This window comes from Anabrus simplex, chromosome 5 (assembly GCF_040414725.1).
Source record: "Anabrus simplex isolate iqAnaSimp1 chromosome 5, ASM4041472v1, whole genome shotgun sequence".
In the NCBI taxonomy this organism is placed as follows: Eukaryota; Metazoa; Arthropoda; class Insecta; order Orthoptera; family Tettigoniidae; genus Anabrus; species Anabrus simplex.
Window position 1 is genome coordinate 429,988,009 of NC_090269.1, and position 15,501 is coordinate 430,003,509.

Here is a 15,501-nt window from a genome sequence, read left to right on the forward strand (position 1 = left end):
AGTGCTTGACAATAATGTATTTTAGTGTACCATTTGCCACCGAGGTAGACACCTCATTTGCAAATACGGAGTTTTTGATTTGATTTGAACCCAAACCACGCGCCCACTTTCGCGGTCTGTGGAAAAACTATGCGAAAAGCATGACTTCGAATTACCGTAACAAATTCAACTTCACCAAAATTGACATAGATCATTCGAAATTTTTGAGTACGGTACCGGTACTATCTTCAAAAACACTTTTGGATCTGGTAACACCGAGTGAAGCTGGCGATTGAGCAGGATCTATAGTATTTACATGGGCCTGACACAAACGAGGAGCACCGCAATTCATTATAGTGATTTGGTTTTGAAGTGGCGGGTTTGCTTTTATGTAAAGTTGTTCTGTATGGTGCTTCTTGGCTATTCGCGACATGTTGTCTGTAATGTACAGTATTTCTGAGAATTTGTTGGTAACGAAGCTGTGATTTCTTTCATTTTACAATTTTCCCACAACCTGTAACATAGCTTACTGTCGATCTCAACCATTTACTGTCGCCAGTCTTCTAGATCTCGACAGGCAATTTCGTAAGAAAGGTACCGTACCTTCTCGTAAATACTTTCATAAAAAGAATATATCAAATCTTTCTATTTTCATTCGGCTCTGCTCGGTTACTTTTTTGAATGTTTATTTTAAGGATTTGTATTACCTGTTTGAAGTGAAATTTTGCAGATTTCTTTATTGCTACGTTGATTGATAATTTATGAAACCTTCCGTAGATTTAGAAATATTTTTATTTATTTATTTATTGACTTATTTTATATGGTGTGGCTCAGGCTATGAAGCCTGCTGTTATGCTAAATCTTTTTCATGCGTATAATTTTAAATTATAATTTGAGATTATTTGGTTTTGCGTTAAACTACACAGTGGAACAGTGAATTGCTGCCAGTCACGAAATATATCAATTACCATGCTTTCAGAAACGCTGATCACGAAAATAACATTAGTTTTTTCGTATCCCCTAACATTGTCGAGATATTTGTATCGCACCCTATAGCGGGACTGTTACTATCTACGGGAGGGGAAGGCGCTATTGTCTCCCTCTCTGTGCAAATTTCTCATCATACTTCTTGGTTTTAGTTTTCTAAAGGAATGCTAAAACCCCAGTTGCCTATTCCGTGAATGTGAAAGAAATGTATGATAGCATGGAAACAATTCTTACGGCTGTACAGAACGCGGATGGCAGATTTGTGCAGATCTAAAAGTAATAAGTAAGCTAACAGGAATGTAGCCAGGATTCACAAAATGTTGTTTTCTCTGTGAGTGTGACAGTCGAGATAAGCGTAATCATTATGAAATTAGAAAGTGGTCAAGAGAAAGTATAGTATTAGGACAGAAATGTATTAAAAACTTGTCAGTTGTTGATGTCACCAAATTAATTAATTTTAGAGGCTAGCTATTGACAGTGAACGTCTGATGATAAGTTTAAAATACTATTTTCAGAAACTCAGTGAACAGGGAAATTCATATATCATTAAAACTCTCTGCAGAATCAAACATTAATGGTGTTGAATTATGTAGATATATTGCATCTTATTGAATGAATAACAGGAATTTTACTTTTCATAGTGGCAATGTCATTCCCATTCAAGAAAATGTATATCGTAGCTTGAATGCAAAATGACATTGGTGGGCACATAAGCATGAGTTTAGTTTTTAATAATAAGAAACATAATGATATGAAGATAAATTTGGAATTAAGGAAGACAAATTGCAGGAAATTTGTTTATAGGAAAAGGAATTAAGGATGGAAATCATTTACCAAGAGAGATGTTCAACCAAATTTCAAATTCTCTGTGAAATCATTTAAAATATACTTGGTGAGCAAGTGATAGGGAATCTGCCACTTGGGCAACAGCCCTAACTACAAATCAGTGGTAATTGATGATGGATTTGGTAAGTGGCTGGTGTGACAGCATTCATGCGAGAGGGTCTCTGTTTCGATTGCTGGCCAGATCAGTGATTTTAGTCCTCTATGTTCTCGTTGTGTTTTCTAAATACCAACCTTGCACTATCAGCTAATACTGAAACAAATGACGGTTGAATACATAGGTTTGGTATCAAGAAGGGCATTAAGAGGGGCAGATCACATGTTTGACGGAGGGTGTGTCCTGATCTGATTACGATGGGGAAAATGTTTCTACATCTTGAAATGAGTGGGGCTGAGTTTTGTCAAGCTCTTATAGTTGGGAGCAAGCTCTTATAGTTGGGAGGAGGTGGGTTGTATGTGTAGTGTGGAGAGAGAGAGAGAGAGAGAGAGAGAGAGAGAGAGAGAGAGAGAATGATGTAGATAAGCCGATTTTTGACTTTTGTGTTCCTGCCTTTGTTTCTTGATTGTAGCTTTATTATTTAAAGGGCTGAAGCAACTCTTTTTTTTATTTTTTATTCTGACATCAGTTAATAGAAGAAGGTTCCCTCTTTTTGCCTTCTCCTTAATACAGTAATCATCACCAATGACATGGTCTAAGAACATATTTGTGGGAATCTTGTTAGTTTTATCAATATTTAAAATTATACCATAAAATGACCTGCAATTTTGAGTGAATTGTGCTGGTTTTAAGAGCTGCATTGCATATATTTTGCAGATTTGTTTGTCATTAAGTATGGAGCAGCCCCTGTTCATCAAATGTGAGCCAGCATGGCCTTCGGATACAGAAGAACAACCTTCTGACTTTGTAAGTTGACTATCATATTCTTGTAATGATTGAGAATATTATGGAAAGTAAATTGGATGAAACCCTGTGCAGTTTTTGAGACCACAGAAGGGCTGTCAGCACCAGTTTTTGTGTTGTCAAGTAATTGAACAGTACAATGTGAGGAATCCTACATCTAGAGAATGCATACAACAGAGTATACTGAGGGACTATGGGATAAGGGGTTTAGTTTATCTAGGTTGTTGATTAAGCCACTATGAAAATTTATGACAATTCTTATTTGAAAGGCATTTATTCTTTCAGCATTGTTGTTCATAGTATGTGTTACAGGATTTCTGTGGTTCACAGAGGGCATCTGGGTCGAATGGCTGGACAAGGAATTAACTAGAGCAGAACTTTACACAACAAATTTGGAAATTTTCTTTCCTTTTGTTAAGATTGAGAGATAGAAAATCTGATTGAAAAGCAAGCGAATAGAACAGATTATTATCTAGCTCATCAGCTCTAACAATAACAGGGACTTAGAAGTCTGAAAATCAAGTACAAACCTTGAGATATATATTTGTCAATTTACAAGTACAAAATTTTTATAAGAGCAGGATTTGCTCCAAGAAGGTACATTAATCAAGAATCTGAACCCTGAAAAACCATAGTCTAGCCTCGCCAAAGCAGCCAGTTTCCATTGATACACAGAAATTACACTAGGAAACCCATCGGATGACTTCACCTTAGAGGAAGGCCTCTCAGAGTGCATGCACTGTGCACGGTGCAAAAGACGACTTTGCTTGGTATATCAGAGTGCAGACTCCCACTCCTCGATTTGGAGCAATAGCGCTGTCTCTCTCTTTCCCCATGCCTGTCTCGCTGGCACCCCCTGTCTCCCCCTTCCTCACTTGCTCCGTAGTGCTCCAAATCCAAGCCAAGTTGAGCCGAGTAGCCCAGGAACGAAGTGTTGGTCCAAGCCAAGCCAAGCCGAGCCAAGGGTCCAATGGACTGTGCATAGGAGCTCTGCACACCAGTTTGCATGCGTGAGAGGCCCTGTTTTAGAGTGTTCATGTTTTACTCCACAATTACAGTAACATTAAGCACCGCTCCTAAAGGGAACCAAGATGCAGAAACAGTTAACGAATAAACAGGGGCATAATTGCCCATTCTACATGACCTTAAAGAAAAAAAGAAAATAGTTACCTATAACCGGCCATAAAGGAAATGCAAGAAGGTGAAACACCTGCACTCCTAGAAATTGTTAATACCCTAAGTGGGCTTATGGCCTGAAGATACAGAGGCTAATACTATACTACACCGGGGTGATGAAAGGAGAAACATTACTGCCAAGACAAGATTTGAAAAATTTAGAGGTTGAAAACTTTAGTTACCCAATGCAAGATTGAATGGGAAAGAACAGAAGTTCATCACTCTTTGTTCCCTTACATTACATATTTCCCAGTAGGGAATTGAACCAGTGTCCTCAGACTTGCAAAAAATTCTACATTTAAAACACCAGTTTACAAAATTGTAATAAAAGAAAAGAGGTTGAAACCTTCCTCTCAAACTACACACAGGAGCTATCACCTGTCTAGGTAAATTTTGCCTTTAAGCTGTGCCGCTGGATCTTCGTCATGCAGGCCTCGTCGGTGCCTCCCTTCGGACAAGTTGCACTCCCGAGCACTGGAGCAATTCAGACAAAACGGCCCTGAAGTGCCCTGCTTTTATATTACCATAAGAGGGAAGCTTCCAGAATTCTTTACTGATAGGCTGGACTCCTGTAGACATCCCAAGTTTTAATTGGTTAGAGATCATATTTCCAAGAATCTGATAGGTTGATTACAATCAAGGAGGAACCAGCTGAAGGATTGACAACTTCGGTACATTAAAAAAAATACTCAGAACCAGGTTTACATAAACTTCATATAAACATTACTCAGTCAAGTAATTACAAATTGATGGTCTAGCCATCTAACATAAACAACGAAGTCTTTGGAAATTTACAAGTTCAAGTCCATTTGGTTAGATGGCCTTCGAGAAGGTGCGCAGTTTAAATATCCGGGGAAGGTGTACCTCTGGTACACTCCTAATACAGTTGGATGAACAGCTTTGAAGTCTTGAAGTACTTAATTTTGAGAAATATTTAGGTGTGTTGGAGTATATCTTGTTGAAGTGTTCATTCTTTTCTGTTTGTTTCGGATTCTTGAAGTAGAGTTGTGCAAAGTAATCCAAGTCCGGGCTGTAGTGCCCTGGGTTGACGGCATGAGCGGACGCCGCTTGATGATGTCTGGATGGGGATGCTCGGACCCCTGAGGTACCGTGACATACCATCCTCCCAATACGTCGAGGACTGAAGCCAAGGTGATAAGGGCCCAAGAACAAATAACAAGGTCCGGCCCAAAGATAGAGTGGTAGGTAGGTTGAGTCCTGCCTCTGAGCATCTTCTAACAATGAGAGGCCCAAATGAGGTAGTTGTCTGGAGTCTTAGTCGGAACGAGGCAGGCTCATAATCTGCGCCGGCATCTCTCCCAGGTTGATATCACATGGCATCTGATATAATGTTAGGCACTGTAACTTGCAAATTTGTGGCAGCAGTAATAGTTGTACAAACGATACGACATATAGTGTAGATAACGTTGGCGACTTTGGAGGAGGAGCACGCAGAGTTTCTGACTTGGATTTGGGGGCAAGGACAGTCTATGGTAGAATGTAGAGAAGGAAAGGTTTTTACAAAGAATTTTAACTAGAAAACAAAGTTAACTTAGGGTGCAACTAAATCAGGTGAATAAATACTAGTTTACATATTAAACTTTTGATAACCAAAGGCCTGCTTATTTTTACTTCCAATAATACTTACATTTATACTAATAATGTGCACTCAGGAAAGAAATATAATTAATTCAATAAATTAATCGCTTGGTGACATATAATGAACAGAGCTATAGGCCTTCACACAATATTTACTTGAGACAGGTGAACATGAAAATTCCTGTCAGTCTCTGCATTACCTACCAAAAGGGTGACAAAAGTGAGAAAATCTAGAATGATGCAAGGTCCATGAAATCTGGGGGCCAGCTTGCCTGCGGGAACAACATTTTAGCAATGACCTGATCTCCAACTTTTAAGGTGCTGGGTTTTCGTCCACAGTTATACCTCATTTTTACTCTCTAATGGGAGGCCTTAAGATTATTTCAAGCTTTCCTTCATAGATCGTGGATATTCTTTGGATCTATTGTCTCTGGTGAGAGCTCATTGATCGACCAGAGGTTTGACAATGGAGTGTTTGGGACGAACTTAAACATAAGAGAAATTGGCAAAAACTTGTGTGACTCATGAATGGCCGAATTAAAAGCTAAAGATGACCAATGCAAGGATGTGTCCCAACGAGAATGATGTTTAAGGTGTAAGGCAGTAGGTGCTGATTTCGATTGACTGGCTCAGCGAGAGTTGGCTGGGGGTTAGTAACAACAGAAAATCAATGACCAGAAAAGGGAAGATCTTACAAAGATAACCAGCATTAGTTATCAGTTAGGCTAAAATCACTCCAACGCTAATTAGTAGTGGAACGAGGTAATACCTAAGTGCTGAACTACCAAACTTGCCTTGAAGACTACTAATACATGGGGGCTCGAGGACAGTAATGTCATACTTAAAGTTATAATCTAACCTGAAGGGAGAAAGTAAATATGAAAGTAAGTGGTATCCCGCGGCCCCACAAAAAAAGGCACATAACTAGAGAGACCGCTACGAGAATCCATGAGATTGAGAAGAAACCAGATACCACAGATGCCAAGATACTAGATAAGGAAAGGGAAACCAAGTTCATCAAAAGAATTGCAAGAATAGGAAAAGAAAAATTGGAGAAGTACAGAAATTCCAGAACACCCTATGAGGGAATGATGACATATCTAGCTCGCAATGGAATTCAAGGGAAGACTTTCAATGGATAATTGCACATACTACCCAGAAGCTACTCCCTGCAAAATCAAGAACCTCATAGTGATAAACAACACCATATCAACAACAGGATGGTTTACTTCCTCATAAATACATGCGAGTATTAAAATAGGACAGCTCCCATGGAGTGAACAATCCATGTGCAGAACTCCACTGATAAATACAAAAGACCAAAACAAGCCTCCTACCGATAGGAATGTCCTACCAGGTATAATCACTTCATGATGACCTCATCACACCCGTGTCAAAAGGACAAAGCACAAAACTCTTATTAAACAAGCAAAGAGGTTACACCACAACCTCACATTATACACCAATAATATCAAAAAAAGAAGTATAAATTCTCAAAAAGGAGAAACATACTCCCAGTACATCCTCCCATCCTCTCGCATCATAAATACCACAAAAGAGAAAATGTATATCCAAAAAAGGAGCATAGAACTCCCATACAAAGTCTTATTTCACACAAAATATAACCCTACAAATAATCAAATACAAGGGACATCATGGGTGAACCAAGCAAGAAGGTCAGATAGCAGGCCAAAATTTAGGGTAGAAACACATCACGAACTAAAGGAGGAGGTTCCATGTTAAGTAGGCAACACCAATAAGAAACTGTTGGGAAAAATCTATCGAGGACCATTTCTTCACTAACTCCTCTTCCTAGATGTTTGCAATATGTGGATGTTTGTCGGGCGCTTCTATTTTCATTTCTTGCTGTTTATGATGTGTGTCTCTTATGTCCTAGCTATCTGTAAAAAGTGCTTTCTTTTTAGAGTGGAAAATGGTTTCCGCTTGGCCTATACCCTTCTCAGTGCAGGTCCTGTACCTAGTCTATGATGCAGGCTTATTCATTTCCTACGCTGGATCAAAGTTTTCTCTGATTTTGCATCATGTAGTCAATTGTATGTCTTCTAAGTCATCTGGAAATGATTTCTAAGGTGTCAAATGAATTATTTGTTTCTTTCAGTTGGGATTCTGCTATGCTTTCTCCTTTTGAACCCACTTCAATTGGAGATTGGTCATATGAGGTAGTTCCTCTGGCATACTTGAATTTGTTTATTATGATTAATGGCACCAGACAACAGTATGGAGACAAAAAATAAAAATAGAAAAGGGCGAATCGTGCAAGGAAATAAAGACATATTACAATGGTAGATAATTAACTAGAAATGAAAACGAATTAAGCTTAGCAAAGGGTTTAGGAGCAGGTGATCTAAAGTCGCAGCACCAGTACTAGAAGACTATGGTCTACAACTGAGAATTTACCACACATGCATACCCAATAATATCTTAAAAGAAACTAACAGAATCTTAAATGGATGACCAATCAGGAAGGTGCGAAGTAGCACATATGTCAAGAAGATACAAGGTCTGAATGACTAGATCATGGTCACACAACCAAAATAACAATAATCACCCTGAAAGAAAAAACTTAAAATGGGGCTAATGCCTGCAGTTGTTCATTTGATTCCCCACTATCTGAAGACTTATTAGGGTCCTCTTCCATATTCATCATTAATGGGGCAACGTAATCACTCTTCCCACTAACAAACCTAGACACCAATTGGTTCACTTTACTGGATGGCTCAGAAATATGTTGGCACCAGGAGTTAACCATACTAGAATGTTCGCTCAGCTTAAGAGACAACCGATCGCCACTCTATTATAAAAGTGAAACAGCCTAGCCTGAACACGTTTAAGTTGCTTACCGGAGGGCTCCCCTCCTTCAGAAAACTACAACAGATGTAAGGTCAGCAATATTGGTGGTAATCATGGATAAAGCCTCACCAACTTCCTTCTCTCCATAAACAGAAAATACAAAGAGGTAGATCTGAAGAATCCTTTAATCTAGATGCATCTTCCGCAACTGTGCTACCAAACTGAACCTTTCTAATGGCTAATTCATAAAAAAGCTCTTTCTTGCATAAATATCAAGGAGCAAGAACGTCTCTAGTGCCAGACTTGATGAATGAAATTTGACAAAATTTTGAAAAATCAGAAAACCAAAAATTATCAAGTATTCAAATCCAAAATTTAGAGAAAACAGTCAAAAGGGGTTTTGTTCTGACCTATTCAACCACACTCTGCTACCACGTGTTTCAGAGTTTTCATGGTTCACAGAGTGATAAGAAGTGTCTGGGTTGAATGTCTGGACAAGGTATTAACTAGAGCAGAACTTAAACAATTTGGAAATTTTATTTCCTTTTGTTAAAATTGAGAGATAGAAAATCTGTATGAAAAACAAGCAAATAAAATAGATTATTAATGAACTCATCAGCACCAACAACATCAGGGACTTAGAAGTCTGAAAATGAGGTACAAAACTTGCGGTAATTATCAGTTTGTTGTTTAACATTGAAAAGAGCATTATTGTCCTTGACAGGTACAAAAACTTTATAAGAGCAGAATTTGCTCCAAGAAGGTACATTAATCAGAAATCTGAACCCTGGAAAACCATAGTTTAGCCTCACTGAGGCAGTCAGTTTCCATTGATACACAGAAATTACACTAGGAAACCCATCGGGTGACCTCACTTTAGAGCATCAATTATTCCACATTTACAATAACATTAAGCACTGTTCCTAAAGGGAACCAAGATGGAGAAACAGTTAACGAATAAACAAGGGCATAATTGCCCATTCTACATGGCCTTAAAGAAAAAAAGAAAATAGTTACCTATAACTGGCCATAAAGGAAATGCAAGAAGGTGAAACTCCTGCACTCCTAGAAATTGTTAAAACCCTAAGTGGGCTTATGGCCTGAAGATACAGAGGCTAATCCTATACTACACCAGAGTGATGAAAGGAGAAACATTACTGCCAAGACAAGATTTGAAAAAATGTAGAGGTTGAAAACTTTAGTTGCCCAATGCAAGATTGAATGGGAAAGAACAGAAGTTCATCACTCTATGTTCTCTTACATTACATATTTCCCAGTAGGGATTTGAACCATTGTCCTCAGACTTGCAAAAAATTCTACATTTAAAACCACCAGTTTACAAAATTGTAATAAAAGAAAGAGGTTGAAACGTTCCTCTCTAACTACACGCAGGAGCTATCACCTGTCTAGGTAAATATTGCCTTTAACTTGTGCTGCTGGATCTTCCTCATGTAGGCCTTGCCCTTGCCTCCCTTTGGACAAGTCGCACTCCAACCAATTAAAACCGGGGGTGTGAACGGGAATCCAGCCTATCAGTAAAGAGTTCTGGAAGCTTCCCCTTTATGGTACGATAAAAGCAGGGCACTTTAGGGCTGTTTTGTCTGAATTGCTCCAGTGCTGGGTCTTAATGGGATTTCTGGGTTTATGGCAATTTAGTAAGTTCTTAATGTAGTCAGCGAGGATGGTACAGTTTTCTTCGTTTAAGGTCGCCAGTGTACCGTTCTTTCACTGAAAGCATAGCGATGGAGGTTTATGGCCTGTAAGTTTCCTTTTGAATGTTCTATAGTACTCTCTGCTTTCATTTTTCTTAAAGTCTTGGTCGATCTTCTCAGTGAGTGACTTTTCATATTTATGTTTCTCAGCTCGGATCACTTTAGCTGTTTGAACCTGTTGGGCTTTGTAGGTTTCCGAGTCAGTTTGCGATTTTGTTGAATAATATTGTTTCCATGCATCGAGGCTTTCCTTAAGAACTGAAAAACAGGTATCATTCCACCAGGCAAGTTTTTTGCTTCTTTTGCTTGGTGTTGTTAAAGTCACAGTCGATCGGTCAAGCCTTTTTCTGGAACTCGGTGACTTTTTGTCAGAGTTTATCATTGTCAAAGCGAATGCTATTTTTGGGGGTCTTGTTGGAGTTTGCAGGGACCGGTTTAAATTTAATTATAGACATGTATTGGTCTGAGGCCACGTTTATGCATTTTTTAACGTTAACATTCATAATCTCAGGACTGTTTTTCCTAGAGATTGCTACGTGATCTTTTCAGAACTCTCTGATGGTTGGGATTCCAGCAAGATATAGCAGATATGCTGGATTGAGGAGGTTAAATGGACTGTCTCCTGATTGACCTATCTAAGGCATTTGATAGGTTAGCTCATGGTAGACTACTGGCAAAAATGAGTGCAATTGGACTCTACAAAAAAGTGAGTGAATGGGTGGCTGTATTTCTAGAAAATAGATCTCAGAAAATTACAGTAGGTGAAGCTTTATCTGACCCTGCAATAATTAAGAGGGGAATTCCTCAAGGCAGTATTATTGGACCTTTATATTTTCTTATATATATAAATGATATGTGCAAAGAAGTGGAATTAGAGGTAAGGCTTTTTGCAGATGATGTTATTCTGTACAGAGTAATAAATAAGTTACAAGATTGTGAGCAACCGCAAAATGACCTTGATAATGTTGTGAGATGGACAGTAGGCAATGGTATGATGATAAACGGGGTTAAAAGTTTTGTTGTGAGTTTCACAAATAGGAAAAGTCCTGTCAGTTTTAATTATTGCATTGATGGGGTGAAAGTTCCTTTTGGGGATAATTTTCAGTATCTAGGTGTTAATATAAGGAAAGACTTTCATTGGGGTAAACATATAAATATGATTGTGAACGAGGGGTACAGATCTCTACACACGGCTATGAGGGTATTTAGGGGTTTTAGCAAGGATATAAAGGAGAGGGCATATAAGTCTCTGGTAAGACCGTAATTAGAGTATGGTTGAAGCATATGGGACCTTCACCAGGATTACTTGATTCAAAAACAGGAGAAAATCCAAAGGAAAGCAGCTCGATTTGTGCCGGGTGATTTCCAACAAAAGAGTAGCATTATAAAAATGTTGCAAAATTTGGGCTGGGAAGACTTGGGAGAAAGGAAATGAGCTGCTCGACTAAGTGGTATGTTACATATTATAATTCTCATTTTAGGTCCGTATTGAAATGTACGTAAATACAAAGTATGTTAAAAGTTTTGTTTTAATATCCACCTATTCAATACAAAGAGATCTAGTAAATTAAGAATTAAATCTTATCATAAAAGGTACAAGGGACATGTTTCGCCCATTTTTAGGGCATCATTAGCCCCAAACTCAAACCTGTAAGGTGAATAATCAGGATCCTGATTGTTCTCACTAATCGTAAAGAGAGGATATCAATGTAGGTGTTTGTCTAACATAAAACTATAAGAATGTCCTTGGTTACAACCACAGTATCAAGCTGCATGTCACAAGTTCACAAGATTACACTCTCCAGAGCACTGAGTCAATGCGCCCAAAACCTGTTGAGGATGGAGCGATAAACAGCTCAATTTTTATAATGAAATACAAATGTGTTTCCTTGAATACTCCTATTGGAGGATAAGAAAAAAGTAAAACTGCTAGCCTGTTAAAGATGTGTCTTAAGTAGCTGTGGAGCAAGGAAAGGTGTTCAGCTGTCTAAAGTCGTATTTATCTGGCTTGAAGGAGCGAAAGTCGAATGTGTTAAAATAAGATGACAGCTTTTTTAAGTAGCTATAGAAGTAAGGAAAGGTATTCAGCTGTCTATAGTCGTATTTATCTTGCTTGAAGGAGTGAAAGTCGAAGGTATATTGATGTTGATTAGAGCTTTTTGGTGTATAGTCTGTAACAAGAGCAGAGTGAATGCTTAGGAAAATATTTTTGAAGAGAAGGTGGGTTTAAAACTGATTAACACCATAACAGTCAAGGAGATAAATGAGCATACACATAATGTTGTTTTCGTCGACTAACCTTTGCATAACTGATTTACATCATTACAGACCAAACGGTACGTGATTATACATTCTCCATTTTTCTTTTTAAGCTCACCTTCTCTGGAACCATGCCTTTTTTTTTTAAATTTTAGGCAACCTTTGCTGCATAAGCCATTAGTTAGCTAAATGTTTGCATTAACACATTGGAGACCGAGCCCGAGTGTGTATCGGGGTGGGGTAACAGCACAGACTGACCGTGCCCGAGGCTAACTCAGGCCCGCATATTTTGTATATTGTCAACACGGCCAGGACAAGAATCGAGTGGAAACTATACATACGACATTAAAGAACTTTTATAACAGCTATACCGTGCGTTCATGTCCTCTGTCGTTTTCTCACTCTTATAGCAGCTTATTTTTACTTGAGTTCGCAGGTGGAAGCATGTAGTGTAGAATGAAGTAACCCATGCGATGATAATTCAAAGGCAGGGACTGATTCACATTCGCCGGGTACTTTTGGTGATTTGGATGCACGTGCAAAGCCTGTGCAGATAAAGGAAAAACGTAAAATGGGAAAGTAACGAGAAAAGAGACATGCTGGTGGTATCCAATGTGTTCTGTAGCACTTTGTGTCCCTGAATGCTTCAAACTATTCCACACTAAAGCTCATTATGTGTAAAACTTTGTTGTCAGACTCTTTTTGTTTTGTTGCAAAAGGCATACCATTGGAAAATGTGTAATTTGAAAAGTATTCAATAGATCTTAATGCAACTTTTTAATCTGTAGGATAGACCCCTTTAATTTTTAGATGATATATATGTGTTACAATTGCAACCTACCTACTATTTTCTACAATTTTTTAAAATCTTCAAAATATGGCGGTCTGCCTGCCCATATGACACCTTTAGACATGGTCTCCAATGTGTTAAGTTTATAGTTGTGACCTGATGAGTTCATAATATTTGAAGCTTATCTCAAGTTCCATTCTATGATAATAAATGTGTATTCATATTCCTTGAGCTGCTGTGAAAGCATAACAACATGTTGAAATCTTTTTCTTTTTCCTTTATAGGAGCAAAATGACTTCCTATGTTCTAACAACGAGGTGAAGACTAAGATAGATCCACATACTATGGTTGCTGATTCTAGTTTGGAGGAGGTTGATATAAAAATGGTTGAACAATCATGTTCTGTTAAGGTATTTCAAATCAAATCAAAATCTCTTTATTTGCAAATGAGGTGGCAAATGGTACACTAAAATACATTATTGTCAAGCACTAAATTTTAGATTAACAACAGAAGAAAATTTTCCTATAATAACAATATTATACAATTTATACTAACAATATTTTCTATTAAATACACAGTTCATCCTTAATAAATTTATATTGTTTACAAAATTCTACTTATAATATCTTGTGTACTACATACAAATATAGTCAACTGATATACAGTATGTGGAATTACTTCAAATGATACTATACAACTGGTATAAGATTAAAATTTACATTGCATTTATTTACTTTTTTTTTTACCCATTCTGGAACCTAAGTAGCATAACGACCTGCTGTGTCCTAACCAGATCCCATTTTGCCACGACTTTTCAGAGTTTCTGAAAGGCCTTCACAGCTACCGTAGCGATCCCAGGGCCCTCGAAGTCCCCACTGTACTTCACCCCTACAGGCACTCCCCTACTTTGGCTGTCCAAACTCCTTAGACCAGGGGATGGAATTAATTTATTCACACACATTTTTTATTTACATTAACTTTCACTGGTCGAATGCCCTCTAACATTTCATTTATTTTCTCTGTTCCTGTTTATTCTTGTCTTGAATATCTGTACAGATTTTGGAAAAGGATCAAACACTACCCCTGGTAAACTGTTCCACTCCTTCACACCCTTCCCAATGAATGAAAATTTACCCCAATCGCTTCTGCTAAAATTATTTCTAATTTTATATTTGTGGTCAGTCCTGATGATATAATTATTTTCCAACTGAAGCCTCTCACGGATATTTCCCCATGCTTCTTCTCCTGTACAGGCTCTATATAATCCTATAAGTCTAGTTTTCTCCCTTCTCTTACTTAAAGTTTCCCACCCAAGTTCCTTTAACATTTTTGATACACTACTCTTTCTCCTGAAATCTCCTGTTACAAACCTTGCTGCTTTCCTCTGCACACTATCTATTTCTTTTATTAGGTACTCTTGGTGTGGATCCCAAACACTGTTTACATATTCCAATAATGGATGAACCATACTTAAGTAACTTTTCTCTTTTAATTCTTTGTTGCATCCTTTAAGTAGCCTCATTATGACATGTAACGATCTATATGCTTTCCCAACTATGTCATCCACATGACCCTTCCAGTGCAAATTACTTTCAAATCTCACACCTAAGTATTTGCACTTGCCATCTTTTGGGATAACTACCTCATTCAAAGTATATTCAAATTCAGTTATAAAGCTCCTGTTTGTAAATGTTGTAACAGTTGATTTGCCTCCATTAACCTTCATATTATTCTCTTCAACCCATTGTTGGATACTCTCAAGGTCCCTTTGTAATTCTGAACTATCGTCAATGTTATTTATTTCCCTATAAACAATTATGTCATCTGCATACAGTCTTATTTTTGATGTTATATTATTCCCTAAATCATTTATGTATATTAAGAAAAGTAACGGACGGATTATACTACCCTGTGCAATTCCCTTACAAACTTTCACTTCCTGCGATACATTATTTCCTACTTTGACTTTCTGAACCCTTGAATTTAGAAATGTTTTTATCCAATGTGTAACACTAACGTCCAATCCTATTCCCTCCAATTTCTTTAATAATATTCCATGTTCCACTCTATCAAAGACTTTTGAAAGATCTATGGGTATGCAATCTAACTGGCCTCCTGTATCCAGTTGATCTGATATGTCCTGCTGAAATCCCACCAGTTGTGCCTCACAAGAAAATTTCTTTCCACATCATACTGACTCCTCGTGAACTAATTTTTATCATCACATATTCCTCTGACGTACTTTGATAATAATTTTTTTTCTATATTGGCTTTACGTCGCACCGACACAGATAGGTCTTACGGTGAAGATAGGAGAGGAAGGGGCTAGGACTGGGAAGGAAGCGGCCGTGGCCTTAATTAAGGTACAGCCCCAGCATTTGCCTGGCGCGAAAATGGGAAACCACGGAAAACCATCTTCAGGGCTGCCGACAGTGGGGCTCGA

At 38.0% G+C, this 15,501-nt stretch overlaps 1 protein-coding gene across 1 annotated transcript in view; it reads left to right on the forward strand.

The window, feature by feature from the left end:
• Nucleotides 1-435: 435 nt before the first annotated feature.
• Nucleotides 436-15,501, forward strand: part of LOC136875051 (zinc finger protein 596) — a 40,729-nt gene continuing 25,663 nt past the window's right edge. Inside the window, exons 1-3 of the mRNA XM_067148772.2 lie at nucleotides 436-573; nucleotides 2,624-2,713; nucleotides 13,342-13,467. Of these exons, the coding sequence (XP_067004873.2) occupies nucleotides 2,642-2,713; nucleotides 13,342-13,467 (198 nt within the window). The 5' untranslated portion in view covers nucleotides 436-573; nucleotides 2,624-2,641. The remainder of the gene's footprint in view (nucleotides 574-2,623; nucleotides 2,714-13,341; nucleotides 13,468-15,501) is intronic.